This window comes from Nomascus leucogenys, chromosome 8, assembly GCF_006542625.1.
Source record: "Nomascus leucogenys isolate Asia chromosome 8, Asia_NLE_v1, whole genome shotgun sequence".
NCBI classification, from domain to species: domain Eukaryota; kingdom Metazoa; phylum Chordata; class Mammalia; order Primates; family Hylobatidae; genus Nomascus; species Nomascus leucogenys.
In genome coordinates, this window is record NC_044388.1 from 75,004,937 (window position 1) to 75,025,177 (window position 20,241).

The 20,241-nt window shown below is 44.2% G+C and overlaps 1 protein-coding gene, 1 long non-coding RNA gene and 1 other non-coding gene across 3 annotated transcripts; all 3 read left to right on the forward strand.

The window, feature by feature from the left end:
• The first annotated feature begins 1,629 nt into the window (after positions 1-1,629).
• Positions 1,630-1,718, forward strand: TRNAY-GUA. The gene is given in 2 exon segments: positions 1,630-1,666; positions 1,683-1,718. It is a non-coding gene; the product is annotated as a tRNA-Tyr (tRNA).
• A 2,269-nt stretch (positions 1,719-3,987) lies between these two features.
• Positions 3,988-6,195, forward strand: ABT1 (activator of basal transcription 1). The gene is made up of 3 exons (XM_003263303.4): positions 3,988-4,262; positions 4,953-5,149; positions 5,304-6,195. The coding sequence occupies exons 1-3, from the start codon at positions 4,022-4,024 to the stop codon at positions 5,682-5,684; spliced, it is 819 nt and encodes a 272-aa protein (XP_003263351.2). The 5' UTR covers positions 3,988-4,021; the 3' UTR covers positions 5,685-6,195.
• Positions 6,196-10,027: 3,832 nt separating this feature from the next.
• LOC105740225 lies at positions 10,028-13,937 on the forward strand. The gene is made up of 2 exons (XR_001116246.2): positions 10,028-10,871; positions 11,959-13,937. It is a non-coding gene; the product is annotated as an uncharacterized LOC105740225 (long non-coding RNA).
• The last annotated feature ends 6,304 nt before the right edge of the window (positions 13,938-20,241 follow it).

A 20,241-nucleotide genomic window follows, 5' to 3' on the forward strand; every position in this document is an offset into this window, starting at 1 on the left:
AATTTCACAATTTATAATTTCCATATATTTTAATAATTTTATAAAAAAGAAAAGTCTCTCCAGATGCCTTCCCGTTTTTCCCATTGGTGTTCATTTCTGTGTTAGGCACCAGGAAGCTGAATACCATGATAGGCACTTATTAGCAAAGCATGACAACATACTTTTGTGAAAACTGTCAGAATCAAAATGGAGTCACTATTGTTAAAACACACAAACACACAAAACAAACTAAAAACGCTAATTAATAGAGCTGGAAAAGGCCATGCTTGATAACAAAAACTATCACAAAAGACTGCAAAAACCACAACCTTGCATAGGCCATCACAATCTTACACAAAAAATACTTCTGCAAGGACATCTGCCCCACAACTGCCTGTCCAACCTGGGACTAGCTTCCTCTTTGCTATCCATCTTTGTAGCAGACGATCATTACTTCAACACCGTTATATAATCCTTCTCATTTTTTCCCTTAAAAATCTATATCGCTGGGATCGGTGGCTCACGCCTGTAATCCCAGCACTTTATATTCTGGATCATGAGGTCAGGCGGGCGGATCATGAGGTCAGGAACTGGAGACCAGCCTGGCCAACATGGTGAAACCCTGTCTCTACTAAAAATACAAAAATTAGCCGGGCGTGGTGGCGGGCATCTGTAATTCCAGCTACTCGGGAGGCTGAGGCAAGAGAATTGCTTGAACCCGGAAGACAGAGGTTGCAGTGAGCCGAGATTGCGCCATTGCACTCCAGCCTGGGCGACACAGCCAGACTCCAACTCAAAAACAAACAAACAAACAAACACCTTTGTCTTCCTTTACCTCCCTGAATATACATAGTTTCCTATGGCACTTGTATTTTCATTGCAATGCTCTATTCCCAAATAAACATCATTTTCTTTCAGAGAGCTTCTCTTTGTTATTTAGGTTGACACCTGTAAATAGAATGTTATATTTCTTTTTTAAATCGTGGGGGGAGGGAGAAGTGTTGTGTTTCATTTATTTGTCCCATTACAATTGTGCAATATTATATGAGCCGCTCAATTCCTAAACATATGTACACACACAACGCACTTCTCATGTTTTGTATCTCGAACACAAATTACAAATTATACGAATTGTGTAATTTTCCTTGCCCTTCAGAAAGGAGAATCTCAATGTTTCCAAAATGAACTGGGCAGTAACTTCGCTTCAAGGCGGTAGCTCCCCCCGCTTCAACCCAGTTGTCTAAGATAACCTTGTCTTTATTATTCACTTCCTATGGAGAGAGGAGGTGCTAAGCGGACAGGACAGCTGGACAACACGCGCAATAAGGGCAATGGTCCTATCTATTCTAAGGGAGCAGGACATGGAATATTTGTGTGTTTTTGTTTATTTATTTATTTTTTATTTTTTTGGACCTATGTGAAACATTTTTACAGTAAAACCCACAAATTTTAAATGTTCAAGGGAATTGTTCATATACTTGTTTAGTCACTATCCCTGCTCAGATGAGAACATTTTAGAACATTTTGAAACATTTCTAATATCCTCGAAAATTTCCTCAGGTTTCCCTATATTTTCAAAATGAACAAGAATACAGGATAGTCAAAAGCAATAGGTAAACTCTAAAGTATCCAAAAAGTATGCAATAACATCCTTCGAGAGCTCAGCTGGTAGAGCGGAGGACTGTAGGGGTTTGAATATAGTCATCCTTAGGTCGCTGGTTCGAATCCGGCTCGGAGGAGTTCCCTTTTTAAAAGGGTCTCTTCTGGGCCTGAAATAAGGAAACTTGGAGAACGCAGTGTGCATCTTGCTTACACGTGAATTTGTAAGACGCTCAGAGAAGGAAAATAATCCACCTTGAAAATTGCTAACAAGGGTTGCTTCACGGACAGTCGAGTGGGACTCGATTTTCACCAAGTTGAGAAGGGATCATGAGGAACGTGGGAAACGGGAAGAACACGCTGCCCCAAGGCTTCATATTTTTTTTTGGCGGTTCCACGGTCTTTTAGCACCCCCTGTTATATTGATACTCGGTGTGAATAAACATTTTATTAATGATAATTTCAAATATATACAAAGTAGATAAAATAGCATGAAGAACTACCATTAGCCACCACACTGGCACAACTGACGGACACTCTTGCATCCATCATGCCCCTCCCCTAGCTCCCGATCTTTTAAAGCTCCCCCAACACGTGTTCTCATTTCATTAACTGTACCGTGTTTTGAAGATGTCAGTGTTTATAATTAAATAGCAATAGACGGAGTTTATCGCTCTCATCGTACCCCGCTCCTCTTCAAAAAAGGAGCAGTGGACACCTGACAGAAAGTTCTCTTCAATAAAGTTAATGAAACAGGCGTGTTTGAATTCGAGAAGTCTATTATTAGACTTTTAGACACTCCGTGAAAGAGTGCGGGGCCCTGTTACTTCAGAAATATACTTGGGGACTGGCAAAAACTGTCATCTCTGATTTTAATAGTGGACACATTTACTCCCTGCTTCCATCCTCTGGGCTACTCTGCGCTCTTGGAGCGAGATGGGAAATTTCGTCAGGCCGCAGCAAGGGCGGGTTTATATTGATAGTCCTCAAACTCGCCCCGGGCTGCTTCCAGAAAGCTAATCGGATTATTTGTACGCGGTTCCCAGCACTGTCCTTTGCAGTCAGCTTGTCGCTGGCGCGGATGGGAAGAACTGAAAAGCCTCACGGGTGGGGACGGCGCCCCCTGCTGGTCGCGCCCTCGGGCGACGATAAGAGACTGAGGACCCGAGCCCGCGCGGGGAAAACTGCCCTGAGCTTGGCTTAGGGATGGTCCGCAGGCCGCCTGGTGGGAGGAGGACCGCCGTGGCCCGGTCGGTTCTGTGGTTGCGTAGGTCATAGAAGGAAAAGTGGTTTGTGATCTGATGGGGAATCTGAGGACAGACTCAGGGAGAGCAGAAATAAGCGCGCCGCCCGGGGGTCTCCAGAATTGGAGGCTTGTGCGCCTTTGACAAGTATTTGCAACATAAGTATGCATATGGATAATGTATCAATACATATGTGTAATATATGCCAAACAAATTCTTCAAATAATTGTCACACATTTAAATTTTCAGACATTCACAAAATCAATTGTAAAATATTTTTTTTTTTTTTTTTTTTTTTTTTTTGAGACGAGTCTTTCTTGTCCCCAGGCTGGAGTGCAGTGGCCATCTCGGCTCACTGCAAGCTCCGCCTCCCGGTTCACGCCATTCTCCTGCCTCAGCCTCCCGATAGCTGGACTACAGGCCCCCAACACGCCAGCTAATTTTTGTATTTTAGTAGAGACAGTTTCACCGTGTTAGCCAGATGTCTCGATCTCCTGACTCGTGATCCGCCCGCCTCGCCTCCCAAATGCTGGATTACAGGCTTGAGCCACCGCGCCCCGCCTAATTGTAAAATATTAAACTGAAGTTCGCAACTTAAATTTTCAAAAAATAAATCTAATTAAAGTTCCAAAATTAAATTGTTTTCAAAATTAAATTTTAAAATATTCAAAGTTCCGAGGTAAATTTCCAGAAATAGTTAAAACTTCAAAACTCAAAATTTCTAAATGAAATTTATAAACTTTAAAAGGTGAGTCATTCCTCAGCTGGAATTGCACCAGGGGCCCTTGGGTAAAATGCTATTTTGATCGCTAGAACACATAGAAACTTCCCTAAATTTGTTCAGCAAAATTCCCTAAAAAGCCGGCATCAACCCGCCTTTTAGCGTCTCGACAAGGCGTTCTATAGGGTAGGTTATATTTGGGGATCTGCCTTTTCTAGTTCTGCCTGTCCTGAGTTGGAGATCTGACCGGGAACCTGAGCCTAACCCAAATTTCCCATCCCGCTTCCACGCTCTGAATCAGGATTCCGACCTGACACCCCACTTCCGCCCTCTCCTTTCGGCCTTCCCCTGGACCCGACTGTATTCATTTGTCATCACCGCCTTGGCCCCGACCCCTCGTCTCAGGCCGTCGCACGCGTTTTGCGTCAGTTGGCAAGCAAGGCACTTTACGGCCGTCGTGCTGCTCGTGTCAGTCAACATGGAGGCAGAGAAATCGGAGAAGGCCGGAACGGAGCAAGAGCCGCTGGAAGGAACAGAACAGACACTAGACGCGGAGGAGGAGCAGGAGGAATCCGAAGAAGCGGCCTGTGGCAGCAAAAAGCGTGTAGTGCCAGGTATTGTGTATCTGGGCCATATCCCGCCGCGCTTCCGGCCCCTACACGTCCGCAACCTTCTCAGCGCCTACGGCGAGGTCGGACGCGTCTTCTTTCAGGCTGAGGGTAAGTATGCAGGCCCTGACGGTGACAGGAGGAGGTTGTCGCTCGCTGGCGGGGTGCAAGCATAAATGTCCTGTTGCTTCGCTGCGTGGGGCTGAGGCACGAGTTGCTGGATTTTGGGGGTGGGGAGTGCGGTGCTCGGCTTCTGGCTGGTGAATCAGTCTGCGAGGATGCTGGGGTGGGTGGGCGGAGGGGATATGGGAAGAGTGGGTAGCGCAGTGTGGCTGGTGGCTCTTTAGTTCTCGGATTGTTAGTATTTGTGTTCTCATCCCGGCTCTGCTCACCTCTCTTTCCGGACCTGTTTACTGGTTTGTTACATGAGTACAACCTGAGTAAAAGTCTCGTCAGCTTTTCTACAAAACTGAACATAACCCTTTAGCATTGCTGCCTAGGTCAAGAAACTATTTGATCAACCGCCCCTCCTCTTTCCACCCTCAATTTTACATTGAGGCTGAGGACTTGTGCTGGTTTTAAGTAGCGTTCAGGGCCGGCCAGATTAAGGAGTGGACAATTAAGGAAAGAATTGAGTTAGCTAGAGGAAAGGGTGCGATTTACAGTTCCCTCCCTCCTGGGCAAAAACTCTTCAGGTGGGACTCCCACTGGCAGATGTGAAGAACGTTGCAGGCAGTGGGAGGTGCTTTTGAGTGAGTGCTGCATAGGCGTCCTTGACGGGTCTTCGTCTTTGGCGCGCAGACCGGTTCGTGAGACGCAAGAAGAAGGCAGCAACAGCTGCCGGAGGGAAAAAGCGGTCCTACAGCAAGGACTACACCGAGGGATGGGTGGAGTTCCGTGACAAACGCATAGCCAAGCGCGTGGCGGCCAGTCTACACAACACGCCTATGGGTGCCCGCAGGCGCAGCCCCTTCCGTTATGATCTTTGGAACCTCAAGGTGAGGAAATAGATCTTTCTGCCACACCTCTCACCCTCCCTTCTCCCCAACTCTGGCCCAAGTATCCCCATGGCCTCTTATTGGCCTTGTCCCCCAGTCTCATCTTTCTCCCTAATCTGCACTATCCTGATCTTTTCTTCTTTTCTGCCCACAGTACTTGCACCGTTTCACCTGGTCCCACCTCAGCGAGCACCTTGCCTTTGAGCGCCAGGTGCGCAGGCAGCGCTTGAGAGCGGAGGTTGCTCAGGCCAAGCGTGAGACCGACTTCTATCTTCAAAGTGTGGAACGGGGACAACGCTTTCTTGCGGCCGATGGGGACCCTGCTCGCCCAGATGGCTCCTGGACATTTGCCCAGCGTCCTACTGAGCAGGAACTGAGGGCCCGGAAAGCAGCACGGCCAGGGGGGCGTGAACGGGCTCGCCTGGCGACTGCCCAGGACAAGGCCCGCTCCAACAAAGGGCTCCTGGCCAGGATCTTTGGAGCCCCGCCACCCTCAGGGAGCATGGAGGGACCTTCCCTTGTCAGGGACTCCTGAGGGCCTGGGTGGCCCCTTCCGTTTCCTGGCCCTGCTCTGCTTCCTGTCTACCTCATACTAGAATGATCGTGACTACCCAGGCAGACATTTTACTGTGTTTCTCAGACCAAGTGTCTCTACTGATGGCCCAAACGTGGAATTTTTGTGGGCTTCCACTATCCCCACTCGGAACTCCTGTATGTGCCTGGCTGAGTCACCTAATTCATACTGTCATACTAGCATGATTATGACTATTGCATATGCTTGTTTTGTTTGACTCTTGGCTGCCTACGTCTGTAGGGTCCCCTAAAAATCCCACTTCCTGTCCCCTGGAAGGGCCTTTATTTCCAACTAGAGGGATAATGCCTAGTCCAGGCAATCTTTCTCTGTTTAGCAGTCACAGGTGAGGGTGGTATTAGCATCTTTTTTATGTAGGAAAAATTGACAGTTAATGGGGTGGACTGGATTGGGAAGAAATAACATTTCTTCCTAATGTATTTATACGAAATAAAAATATTTTTATATGCCTTTTTATGTTTGTTGAGGGGGGTCATTGGACAAGTTCCAACTTTTATCTCCTTGTGTTCCCTTCACCTTCATCTCCTGATCTTACAGCCCCCCTCCCCCTGCCACCCACCTTACTGTTTAACCTGGATTTTATTTTTCTATTTAATTTTTGTCTAATATCTTAGCCCAGTTTATCAATCAGTTATCTTAGGTCAGCATTTTCTAAGCCATTGTTTGAGGAAAGAGTGACAGTAGGTAATAACACATCTTAGTATTAAGAGTTTTACAGGCCACTAGTATAAGATAGGCATCGTGGTAGATGCATATAAGGGGTGAAATGGGAGCCATGGCAGGTCATAGAGTCCTCTCTCAGTGGGAACCTGATTGATGATCACAGTCTTCAGTGGTGAGTCAGTCCTCACCAAGTTTTCCAGATCATTCCTACAAAGTAAACTGGGAGAATAATAAGTCTGAAAGAGTCTGGAGTGCTCCCACAATTGCAAACAATGCTTCGTGGGTGGAGTGTTGAGTTGGAACCATTGTAAAGGTGGGCAAAGCCTGGTAGAGAACCAGTGCACCTCAGGTGCACTTATATATGGTGGGGCTGAGGCAAAGCAGCCCTGTGGGCTTGAAAGAATCAGTGTTAGCCACTAAAAGGAACTGAAAACCTAGGTGTCACAATAAACAGTCTACACAGTCTCACGTAGATCAAAATTCTGATCATTTTCCAGGCTGTTTCAGGAAGTGGTAGAGTATGATTATAATTTGTATTTTGCTTGTGCTGTTTTTGTTTTTCATCTGTCAATGTGATGATCTGTGTTTTATGGGGTAGAGTGGATTTGTCTACTTTGGCTGTAAAATACCCTAACCACCTTATGATCTTGATAGGTGCACTTTCCTGGGGAGAATAAAAAGGACCATACAGTAAAGCTGGTGTAACATTTCTCACAACCCACATACCTCTTATACTTGGCACACAAACTACGTTTCCATTTAGAAACTTCTGTCTTGTTTCTGTTTTTATTTCTTGTGGGTTTGTTTCATGTGAAGACATCAGGTCATTGATGTCTTCAAGTGAAACAGAAAAATCCAGAATCAGAATTTGACAGGCTGGCATATTCATTTATTCAGAATTCCAAGTGCCCATTGCTACTTCTGCTAGATAAAGAGATAACAAAGCGAAGAAGAAACTTTCCCTCTAGTTGCTAACAGCTTAGAAAGTACAGTAGACATACTGGGGTTTTATTTAAGACTTTCTTGAATGAAGAAAGAAATTGCATTCCCAGGGTGGACAGCATTAGATAACGGTATGTTCAAGGGCTGGTATTTCAGGGTCCATCTCCAAAACAGTTCTGTACAAAGAGCTCACACCTGCGGCCAGGCAAGCTGAGTAAGTCACAGGTGGAGTGAGGGATGAGAATAAGTGGGTGGAAGAAAATATCCTAGGAACTTTCATCTTGACTTTAAGCCCATTGAGGGTAGGAAAATAATTTTGTTTGTGTTTTTGAGACAGAGTCTCGCTCTGTCGCCCAGGCTGGAGTGCAGTGGCGCGATCTCGGCTTGCTGCAAGCTCTGCCTCCCGGGCTCACGCCATTCTCCTGCCTCGGCCTCCAGAGTAGCTGGGACTACAGGTACCCGCCACCACGCCCGGAGAATTTTTTGTATTTTTAGTGGAGATGGGGTTTCACCGTGTTAGCCAGGATGGTCTCAATCTGCTGACCTCGTGATCCAACCGCCTTGGCCTCCCAAGGAAAATAATTTTTTTACATCCACAATTTTGTTTCTGTTTAAACAGCACTTTGTTTTTTTATATGAAGTAACTCATTTAATCCACAACTATATAATATTGTTATTCCCCCATTAAAACTGAGCTCAGAGATATGACTCAATTTGCCTCTTAATATTTTATCGTTTGTTCCCCACCTTTTCCCCAGCTTTTCCCAGTGTGCATATGGTGAATGCTTATTACGTGAAACTCATGAGAAATGCACGTTATAGACTAGAGAATGAAGTGTACCTGCCAATATGAGTGGATTTATTTTATCTAGCATCAAGAATAGCAAACAGTAATAATTCTCAGTCATGATCCTGTGGTTGCAGTGTATACTCTGATTCAACTTAGTTTCACTCCTGACTGAGAAGCTGGGACTCTGCATTTGATGGCAATGGAGTGGGCTGATTTCTTTCCAAATAAGTTGAGGTGGGACTCCTGGTAGAGTAAGAGGGCTTTAATAGGGTATGTCTAGGTGCCTAAAAACTTTTTTTTTTTTTTTTTTTTCAGAGACAGGGTCTCTCTATGTTGCTCAGGCTGGCCTTGAGCTCCTGGGCTCAAGCAATCCTCCCGCCTCAGCCTCCCAAAGTATTCTGATTACAGGCATGAGCCACCACGCCCTGCCCTAAAAACATTCAAATGTCGTATTTACAGCTACTCTGAAATTCCTTTTTTTGTGATTCCTCATCAAACCTATCTCCCTGCAATTTGTCTTGTTATATTACAATAGAATTATGAGGGGAAAATCCTTTGGTGGAAGTCTAGGGACATGCTCAGTTCCCCAGGAGGCTTAATGTGAATTTTAGTGAATTGCTTAAGATCCAGTATTAGATCTGCTGGTCCCTGCCCACCCCCCTTTTATTTTTTGAGACAGGGTCTCACTTTATCACCCAGGCTGGAATGTAGTGGCACGATCCTGGCTCACTGCAGCCTCCATCTTCTGGGCTCAAGCGATCCTCCCACCTCAGTTTCCTGAGTAGCTGGGACCACAGGCATGCACCATCACGCCCAGCTAATTTTTAAAATATTTTTTGTAGAGACGAGGGCTCACTGTGTTCCCCAGGCTGCTCTCGAACTCCTGTTCTCAAGAGATCCACCCACCTTGGCCTCCCAAAGTGCTGAGATTACAGCCGCGGGCTCGGCTCCCATCTTGAAATCAATACCTGACAGAATATTAAAGAAAATGAAAATTGGCCGGTTGTGGTGGCTCAGGCCTGTAATCTCAACACTTTGGGAGGCCAAGCCTGGTGGATCACTTGAGGTTAGGAGTTCGAGACCAGCCTGGGCAACATGGTGAAACCCTGTCTCTACTAAAAATACAAAAATTAGTCTGGTGTAATGGCGGGCGCCTGTAATCCCAGCTACGCAGGAAGCTGATGCAGGAGAATCGCTGCTTGAACCCGGGAGGCGGAGGTTGCAGTGAGCCGAGATTGAAAATGAAAAATTTTCAATCTTCTGTTACCAGGGCCCTTGAAACCACACTTTTTTCGCACCCCTTGTTAACTGGAGACACGAAGGCAGGCGGAGGGGAGAGGCCATCGGAAACCTGGCAATGTCTTTTGCAGCTGCGTGGTGTGTGCCCAGCCACCTTCGGCAGTTATTGTAGTGGCCAGTCTGTGGCTGACCTGGGCTATCAGGGTTAGCACACTCCAGTGAGCTCCCCCAGCACATTGGCTGCAAATGAATTCAGAGAACTTCTTTTTGTTTTTCACCTTTGCCTCCAATTACATTGTGTCAATTATCATTGGTTATTTAATCAGGACTTTATGCATGGATGTGCAGCTTCTTCTAATCTTTTTTTCTTTTAAGTGTTTAAAAGAATGATGCCGACATGAGTCAATTTTAGTTGTACAAATATAGCTATTGTGTAAAAATTTTCAGAAGCGGAATTGCAGAGTCTAAGAGAGACCATCTTTGGTATTCATTTTGTTAGCAAGAAAAAAATTGAGAGTCTGATAATTTAGGAAAATATCAGTCACAGGAAACCTGTAGATATCCTAGCTAGAGGTCTCCACCCCTTTCATTCGTGGTCTTTTGTGACGTCCAAAGCCTGACCCAAGGAACTGATTCAGGTAGAGGCAACGCCAGCTCAGTGTAGAGGGCAAGCTCTGAAAGACCTTGGCCGAGTGACTTCTGCTGCTTTTTGCTGTGGGGCCTCTACTGGATGGACCAGCACATGAGAGAGATGGAGTCTGGAAACAAAACAAGTGGTTCAGAAAGATGGGATTTGCTTTCATATCTACTGGCATTTAGAAGGAGCTTGGTAAATTTAATCAAGAAACAAGGAAATGAAGATACCCAAGGAACACCAGGGGAAGAATAATGGTTGGATTTTCATTTAATTTGCCAGACACAATCCCTGAAGAAAATACCATTTCTCAAGAAATTCCAGCACTCGAGGCTCAAACCGCCCACCCTACGGTTAACAGCCGAACGCGCTAACCAATTGTGCCACAGAAATGAATGTGGTGGAAGATCTCCATTCGAACAAGATTATTTTACTTTTTTTCAGTCTAAACCATACATTAGAAAGGAAGCTACTTCTCCGTGTATTGGAAAAATGTTTTCCTATTTTTTGACTCTCGTTGTTCCTATGTTAATATGTTTTAAAAACAGAGGTTTAGAGGCTTGGCGCCATGGCTCACGCTGTAATCCCAGCACTGTGGGAGGCTGAGGCGGGCGGATCACGAAGTCAGGAGTTCCAGATCAGCCTGGCCAACATGGTGAAACCCGTCTCTACTAAAAACACAAAAATTAGCCGAGCGTGATGGCGGGCGCCTGTAATCCCAGCTACTTGGGAGGCTGAGGCAGGAGAATTGCTTGAACCCAGGGAGCAGAGGTTGCAGTGGGCCGAGATCGCGCCACTGCACTCCAGCGTGGGTGACAGAGCAAGACTCCATTTCAAACAACAACAACAACAAAACACAGAGGTTTATAATAATACAGATATTATTCTTAGAGAGGAACATAAGAGTGTTAATTGGGTGGAGAGCAGGATGCGGGACTGGTGCGTTTTGCAAAATAAGTATGAGTAGAATCAAAGGAAAGACATCAGACAGAATTTATTTTCGGTTCAATAAGGAAGTTTTCACTGATAGTTCCGTTGAGAGAGAAGCCACTGGAAGGCTGTTGCATAGAAGAAAATATATTAAATGAGACACCAGCAAGAGCAGAGGGGAAAACCATTTACTGGAAAATCTGATACAAATATTAAGGGATAGTACTTTAAGGGGCCAAACCCCAGGACACGAAACCAGAAACTCCTATGCATTAGTGCTTGACCACCAAACTGTGAGCCTGAAATTGCGATCATACTTTATATTTGTGTTTTAAAGAGTAAGCTGGTGACAGATTTTATTTCATTTCTTTTCTGCCTGTCTTCCTGCTTCCTCTTTTTCTTTCTGCCTTCCCCTCATTCTCCAGTATGTATACCTTCTAATCATTTTCTTCTGGGTTTTATTCTGAATATTAGGATTTTCTAAACTTGTTCCTGTTTTTCTCATTTTCTTAAGCATATGTGGGTTGACCTTGGAAGTACGATGATGGGTAGGGGGTGGGTGGATGTGGTGATATTCACTACCCTATTTGTCTTTCTAGTCCTTTCAGTGACATTTAAGCCCAGGAGTCAGGTTACATTAGGATGATATCCTCAACTTTGAATTGTTGACTCTTGGTTGTCCCCTATTCGTTTAGTCTCCCAACTAACAGTTATTGAGTGTCTGCTAAAAGCTAGGCATAGTTCTAGCCATTTGGATACATCAACAGTACACAGCAGAGACTAGGGTGGATTTTTCAAGCTGGGGAGAAACACATAATAAACACAAATAAGTAAATTGTATATGTTTGAAGGTAATAAGTTCTACGGAGCAAAGAAAAAGTCAAGCAGGGTAAGGGGACCAGGGAGTGGGAGGTATGTGGTTTGCAATATTAAACAGGCAAGTTAGGGTGGCTTCTTTGTTTATGATATTTTGGAATGGCTTGTTGGAGTTTTGATATATCCATCTTTGTCTTTAAAAGATGTCTCTCTGAGAACCTAGGCTGAAACAGACAAAAGAGACTGGATAGATCTTTCAACAGCAATTATGGGGAGTTTTGAGAAGAGGTGCTCCCTGGGATTGGATGAAGATACCATCTCGGAAGGATGTAAATGTCTATTATTTAGGAATAGACAAACCTCATAATCTATTTAACGACCAAGAATTCTGTATTTGCCATTTTCAGAGATTTGGGTTGGTAGCTCAATGTAGAATGCCCTTTTCTATGGATCACTATATTCCATGTTGGACTTCTGGTTGGCTTGTTTAGTTTTTTCTTTGGAATTCAATGCTACCACACACATGTGTGCAAACACACACACACACCATTAAACAAAGGCCAATGGGTCTCTTGGCTAAGGATTCTATGGTGCATATGCAAGAAATGCTACTGATAAGGAATGTTAGATCAAGTTTCTCAAGAGTGGATAAATCTGACCAATCTCGCTGCTATACTTGGAGAGGATAATATGGATGGTGTAAATTAGAATTGTATATAATAAGTTAGAATATGGACAGTCTTTTTTTCCCTTTTTTTTTTTAAGAAAATGGACATTCTTTCATGATTCATCAAAAGAATCATTGGAGAAACTAATTTATCATGCGACCTCAAGTGTTTGTTGAAAACCTGTTGGAGGAAAAAGAAATTAAATATGCTGAATTGGCTGAAAAAAATATAGAAGAAGCACTTTCAGATCATATTAAATATATACAAACTGGAAACAATCTATGCATACAGAAAACACCCAATTTGAAGTGACTTTTAAAGCCTTCAGCAGAGTTAGTGGCATGACAACAGAATGAAATCAAAGTCTGGACAATGTTTGCTCCACTTAATATGGAGAAAAAAAACTTCCCAAAATAGATGATGATCTGAGCCATGCACATGAAAGTTGCATTTATACAGAAAATGGGCCAAACGTCTTACAGAAAATCCTGAAAGTACTATTTGTTCTTCACAAAGCCAGATGAGTTCCCATGAGGAAAAATTATGATAACTGGAGGTCTGCTTGCTGAGAAAAACTTAGTTACGTAAGAAAATAAAATGAGCCAGGCATCGTGGCTCATGCCTTTAATCCCAGCACTTGGGGAGGCCAAGGTGGGAGGATTGCTTGAAGCCGGAGTTCAGAACCATCCTGGCCAACATAGTGAGACCTCATCTCTATTTTTTTAAAAATTAAAAATTTGTTGTATGCATTTTATATTTATTTTATATTTTATATATAAAGGAAAATAAAATGCATACAACCAACAAAGTATATTGAAGCGAAGATCACATGCGGCTTTTGGAAAGAGGATCCACATGCTCCTGTTCTAATAGGGCCACTTGGGAAAGGCCCAGGACAATATGTTTCCCTGGAATATCAGATCACTAAGGAAGGTTAAGCTAGGTGGGCTCAGAAATCTAGAATCCATAGTTGTCCTGTGAGGACCTGAAGAAACTTAGGATAAAAGACAAATGATTTCCCTAGAACAATTCCATTCTGATCCAGATCTTGCTCCAAAAAGCCTTTTGACTTTGATAGACTTGCTGAATCTGAAGACTTCAGAAGTTTCAGTACACCTTAAATGGAAATAAAGTCCAATAGAAATACTAGAAAGATGTACCTGATGAGAACAAGTGACTTGTCTCCCCCACCTGAAAGTGGAATGGTTGGCTCAAGCATAGTTCTGCCATCTCACAGTCAGAGTCCGAAACATTCTCATGAACTCCAGGGGCATTTCATGTTCCAAAGACTTCCATTTGCTCGCCCTTCTTTGGAGAGTATATACGAATGTTCCCCAAGTGCTTGTTCTCTTGAGTGATTTCCAGGACCTAACACACTCTCCATTTACAATGCCAAGTTATTCTCTCCTAATTGCTGTATTCCTCCCCTCCACTCCCATTTGAAAACCCTGAAGGTAGATATAACCCGCACTTAGGGTTAGTTGAGCTTTCAAATAAAACTCAATCCAAAGATCTGAAACCATAGTAAGGAATTCTTTGGTCCCTTGTGTGAACTAATTCTGAATTATCTCTTATTCAATGCAAATAATCTTAGTTAAGTAGTTATAAAATTGGATCAAGTGGAAGCCTGATAGAATTTTAAATCTTAGTGCTTCCATTATATCCTAGAAGAGATAGTATAAGTATAGTAATTGTTATTATCTAGTCTTCTATAACAAAAACTTCAGTGGAAGTCTGATATGAGCAGTTTAGCATTTGGAGAAATTTGGAAGTGCACAGGTCATATTTCTATGTCATAAATTGTGTTTATTATAATTCTTAGACAAATGTTAAAATAACTTGTTTACTAATATGATTTAATTTTTTTAAAAAAATCATCTGTATATTGTCAAAATTAGCATGATAATTTGGGATACGGGAAGAAACATTGAGGACCATGGGGTAAAGCAATGTGTTGCTGGTTTTAGGGTTGTGTGAGGGAATAAGCAGTATATATTTGCATGAGCACTACATATTCCAATAACTGAGGCAGATCTAGAGCTCAGGTCTTCTGAAGTTCAGATTTGGATCTTAAGCGCAGGGAAAAAGGAATTTTATAAGACATTTTAAATCATTTTCTAATTTCTATTCAATTTACTTTGCAACAAACATGTAAAGGTATAAGTTTACCTCTGCAATAAGGTCTGGAAATAACTTTTAAAACTTCTTGCAGTGGGGGTAACTTGTAGTAGGAAAACTCACATAAACACACAAATTCAATATAAAAATGATGCCAGTTGTCATATATGCCAGTTATCACATGATTGTGTCCCAGCCCTGAATCCACCCTCAAGTACTGGGCTTTGAGATGCGGGGCTTGGGCTCTGCAAAACATATTTCTCTTTTGCTTGCGGTTCCCTGTTAGATTCTGACACTAGAGGGCCCCAGGAGCCTGTTCGTTCTCTGTTACTTTATTACAGGGCAACAGCCCTTCACCCTGGCAGTGATAGAACAGTTTGTTCCACTTTCCAGATTTTGAAAGGTGTCTGCAGACCCAGGCTCATTGCACCTTCAGAGATGCCAGGGTCATCTAGGAAGTGTCTCCTTTTCAGATACTGAGTCTCAGCTCCACAAGACCCCAATCCTAGGAGCTCCTGAGGTACTGACAGCAGCCAGGATGCACTTTCTCTTCAGAGGTCTAAGCCCACATGCCGGGATCTCTCTTCTCACTTTCTAGTTTCTGATACCAACTCCTTTCCTTTATTCCCCACCATAGTGGGTGGGAGCTGTTTGCTGCAGTTTTCAACTCTGTGTTACCTTTTTGTGTTTTAGATTTCTAAAACCTGAGCAAGCAATTCCCTATATGAACTTGATGTTGAAATGCCTCACGTGGTTTTTGAGTTGCTGACTAATTTATTTCTCCTTGATGTCTATCCGAATCCTGCCCACCCTTTCAGGCCCAAGTCTTTCCCCACAGGTTTTTCTCTTTGCAGACTGGATGAATCTCCAGGTCCTCCAAATGACTACATTATATCATGCACACCTCAGTTATAGACATCTGGGTAGTTATTTTAGTATTCATGCTTTATTACAGACTTCTAGGTTTTTACAGTCATATTGAAGACATGGTATTTTGTTACCAACTAGGATATATGCTCTTCAGGGACAGAGAACAAACCTCAATGTTCTTGGGATGTTTTTCGTGTTTTTTTTTTGAAAATCAAAATGGTAAAAGCGAAAATAAATATGCCCCATCCAAACTTAGAATTTTCACTGGTTACAGAGCTGAGATGATCCAGGAAGCTGCCACCTAGCTAACAAGCCTGTCCTATTTGGGAGAGTATGGGCATGGGGGATAATTCTAAGTTAGGAGAAAGGTCTTTAAGTGTTAAAAAGACAATTAGGCCGGTCATGGTGGCGAATGCCTCTAATCCCCCCACTTTGGGAGGCCAAGGCGGGCAGATCACTTGATGTCAGGAGTTCAAGACCAGCCTGGCCAACATGGTGAAACCCCATCTCTACTAAAAATACAAAAAACAACAAAAAAAAAATTGCCAGGCATGATGGCACATGCCTGTAATCCCAGCTACTCAGGATACTGAGGCAGGAGAATCACTTGAACCTGGGAGGCAGAGTGAGCCGAGATTGCGCCACTGCACTCCAGCCTGGGCAACAGATCAAGACTCTATCCCAAAACAAAAGACAATTATTCCAAAGTATGTTCATTAATTCAGAATTCTTAACACACACTAGGGGTAATATAGGCTGTACTGAGGTCAAAAAGATGGACAAGAACCAAGAGAAAAAGAAGCAAGGGTCAGCCATGCCCCTATTCCTTCTCTGTTTCCTCTGTTTCCTAAACCCTCACTGATGAAAATCAATGCATGGTTTGACAATTCAGAAATTCATATTTGAAGACATAAAATGGTGCTCCTTTCTTTATCCTGAAAACTTGGCCCCAGAATATGTTAAGAAGTAAAGTTCAGTTCTTACCAACATACCATCTTTGGTAGACAGAATGACTCCCTCAAAAATATCTAAGTCTTAATCCCTATAACTTGCAAATGTGCAGCATTTCATGGCAAAATAGACATTGCAAACGTAACTAACGTTGTGAATCTTATAATAGGAAGATCATCTTGGATTTCTGGGTGGGCCTAGTCTAATCACATGAACCCTTATAAGCAGAGATAAGCAGAGAACTTTGAATTCAGAGTGATGCAGAAGGAAGAGAAACCAGATATTTGAAAAAAGAAAAAGACTTGACAAGCCATTGCTGGCCTTAAGATAAAGGAGTCCATGAGTCAAGAACCTTAGTTATAAGAATACTAGAAACTGAAAAATGCAAGCAATCTGAACGATCTTGGAAGCAGAATTTTTTTACAAGCCTCCAAATACGAGTCCAGCCCAGCTAACACCTTGACTTTGGCCTCGTGAGGTCCTGAGCAGAGCACCCAGTTGGAATACTCTGTGCCCAGATTCCTGGCTCAAAGTGCTGTGAAATAATAAACGGGTGGTGTTTTAAGCTGCCAAGCTTCAGGTGATTTATTATGGAGGCAGTGTAAAACTAATTTATCAGTTTTCATGCAAGTCAATTCCTCCTCCAACTCAAAGAGCAAATACACACAAATGTCAGACAAAGTCACAAGAGAAAGCCTTTTCATAAGCAAACCAGGGGAGACAGAGATGAGTCTAATAAAACAGATGGGGAAGGAAGGGGAGGTAACAGCTGTAAGCAGCAATGGGCATTCAGCCCACTCCAAAATCGTAGGAAAACTGTCTAAGAGGTTCTTTCTCAAGGAGCAAGGAATCTGACTGATGTTTTCCAGGCTAACAGCCTTAAACCTCTAGGTGTTTAAGGCTAAATGGGCAGAGAGAGGATGGGGATGGAACATCATTTTTCTTTTCTTTTCTTGGTTGTTTTTTTTTTTTTTTTTTTTTTTTGAGATGGAGTTTCACTCTTGTTGCCCAGGCTGGAGTGCAATGGCACAATCTCGGCTCACTGCAACCTCTGCATCCCAGGTCAAGTGATTCTCCTGCCTCAGCCTCCCGGGTGGCTGGGATTACAGGCATATGCCACCATGCCCGGCTAATTTTGCATTTTTAGTGGAGACAGGGTTTCTCCTTGTTGGTCAGGCTGGTCTCAAACTCCCAACCTCAGGTGATCCACCCTCCTCAGCCTCCCAAAGTGCTGGGATTACAGGCGTGAGCCACCGCGCCCGGCCTGAGCATCATCTTTCTAAGGGACAGTGCAGACTTGGTGGGAGGAAGTGATTCAGCAGGAGCAGCATCCACGGTGTCTCTCAGGGGATGATCAGTGTTTCCCAAGGATAAGCTAGATTCAAGATTTTCTTAGAAACAGCTCCTCCAAGGACTGTGTATGAACAATTAGTGAAATGTGGACAAACAGGCTCCCTACGAAGCCAGAGGGGGCTGGGCCTGGTGGCTTACACTTGTAATCCCTGCACTTTGGGAGGCCAAGGTGGGCGGATCACTTAAGGCCAAGAGTTTGAGACCAGCCTGGCCAATCTGGCGAAACCCCATCAAAAAAAGCCAGAGGAAGAAAACCACACTTTAAAGCCAGACCAAGGAAGGGAAAGATTAAAGGCAAATGCAATTTCCCACCCCCAAGATGCAAGTGAGGAAAGACTGTCTTCCCTTTTCTTCAGGCAAGCATATTCCCAGGGAAAAGCAGGAAGTTAAGACTCCTATCTGAGCTTACATATTGAAAAGAGAAATGTCGGCCAGGCATGGTGGCTCACGCCTGTAATCCCAGCACTTTGGGAAGCTGAGCTGGGTGGATCACTTGAGGTCAGGAGTTTGAGACCAGCCTGGCAAACATGGTGAAATTCCTTCTCTGCTAAAAATACAAAAATTAGCTGGGTGTGGTGGCGGGCGCTTGTAATCCCAGCTACTCGGGAGGTTGAGGTAGGAGAATCACTTGAATCTGGGAGGCAGAGGCTGCAGTGAACTGAGATCGCACCACTGCACTCCAGCCTGGGTGGCAGAGGGATGCTGTCTCAAAAAATAAAAAATAAATAAAAAGAGAAATGTCAATAGCATGGGCAGAAAAGTTGTGGAAATTTCCCAAAGGTTGTTGCTTCTGGGCTTGCAGCTGTGGCTGAGCTCTTGTCTTATATCCCAAACTGATGGAAAATGAAGGTGCTGGTGCTCTGACAGGTCCTTGTCCCACTGAACCCTAGTCAGGGAGCATTGGCTCCCTAGGGGCACTTCTGCTGCTTAACTGGCCCACTCTAAGCAGGACACTCTGACTGAGGCAGCAGTGAAGAGGTTTCGAAACCCAGGCTTACTCTGTGGTGCTGTCTCCTTTGAAGGGAAATCATGTGCCCTGAATAAAGGATCCTGGATGTTCAGGACCAAGTATACCCCAAAGGGCTGACCGCACCAGTGGTCCTACTAGGGCCTGCTTCACTGAAGAATGCTCCAGAAATGGAACTCCTGACTGAGCTAGACAGACCTATCCTAGAGCACCAGTGCCTTAGGATTGGCATTTCTCCAAAAGGAAGGCTCATGGGGCTGTGCTACCAAATGCTGAGCCACTGGCCTCACTGTCAGGTGGTTGTGTGGGAGATCCCAAGTGGCCTTCTTTCTTTCTTTTAGATTGGGCTTCTGTACTAGCCTAAATATAGATGGATCAGAAGATCCAGAAGGATCTGTATATGTAGGAGAATTAAGGGTTGGGATGCTTACAGGAATTGGTTTAGAGCAGGTGTGGTTGGGAGCTTGGCAGACCTGTCAGCCTGAGGGGTCAGAGGTGACTTGGTGGGGTCAGTGATGAGTAATGTGGTAGAAGCAGGAGTCAACCAGGAGTAAGTGACTGTTGGCCTCAAGTCTGAAGAGGTGCCTAGAAGTGTCTCTGACTTCGAGGACACCAAAGGGGTCAGCAAGCTGGATGTCTCCTGAGGCAAAGCAGCCACACAGGTTATCCCTCCAGTGGATTATAGGAAGGCCGGTGGGCCTGGGGTATTCTGCATCACTTTCAAGCTCTCCAGCTTGGATTAGTGCTCACAAATGGAGGGGTAGTTGGAAATGGAGCAGTCCCAGCAGCAGGTAGGGTGACAGAAAGGATGGGCTGAGTGGCAGGCACAGTCTCAGGGACAGTGATTGGTGGCCTCAGTCTGCTCCTTTATGACTTCGTTGATCTACCAGAGTGCAGCTTTCTTGTCCAAGTTTTCTGCGGTGACTGCATAACCAAGTTGGGGAGTTGAAGACAGGATACCCTCCCCCTATGGCTTAGAAGGCAGTAGCAAAGTTTTGCCTTCACAGGGCCCAGAACTAACAGATGTGGGCGACGCATTCCTTGAGTTTTGCTTTGTTTTCTTCTGTGAGGGAGTGTCTGCAGCCTGAACCTCATTGTTTAATCCCTATACAGCAAACTGTCGACAGATGTTTTTCTGTGCCTTTTTGTTTGTTTGTTTGTTTGTTTATTTGTTTGTTTGTTTTTGAGAGACAGTCTTGCTCTGACACCAGGCTGGAGTTCAGTGGCACGATCTAAGCTCACTGCAACCTCAGCCTCCTGGGTTCAAGCTCTTCTGTGCCTTTTTTAGGGGAAGAGGATACTGAGTACTTTAGACATCAGGAGCAGATCAGGAGGGATGTGAAACTGCAAACTGGGACCTCCTCTCTTCCCTGCCTTTGAAATGTTTCCAGTAGAGCTGTAGGAGCTGCCAATGTCATTTCTGTTGGAGCTGAGGGGACCACTCGTGAATATGCTGGTCAAGGGGCTCTTGGAGGGATGATGAGACTTCTTATTCCAGTGGTCATCTGAGCTCTGGGAGTGGAGGTTTGGCTTCAAGGGACTCGGGCACCAAATAAACA

Coding starts and splice junctions, on each gene's coding strand:
- ABT1 (XM_003263303.4), top strand. CDS start 4,022: ATGGAGGCAGAGAAATCGGAGAAGGCCGGAACGGAGCAAGAGCCGCTG. Junction 4,263..4,952: donor CGTCTTCTTTCAGGCTGAGG/GTAAGTATGCAG, acceptor TTTGGCGCGCAG/ACCGGTTCGTGAGACGCAAG. Junction 5,150..5,303: donor ATGATCTTTGGAACCTCAAG/GTGAGGAAATAG, acceptor TTCTGCCCACAG/TACTTGCACCGTTTCACCTG.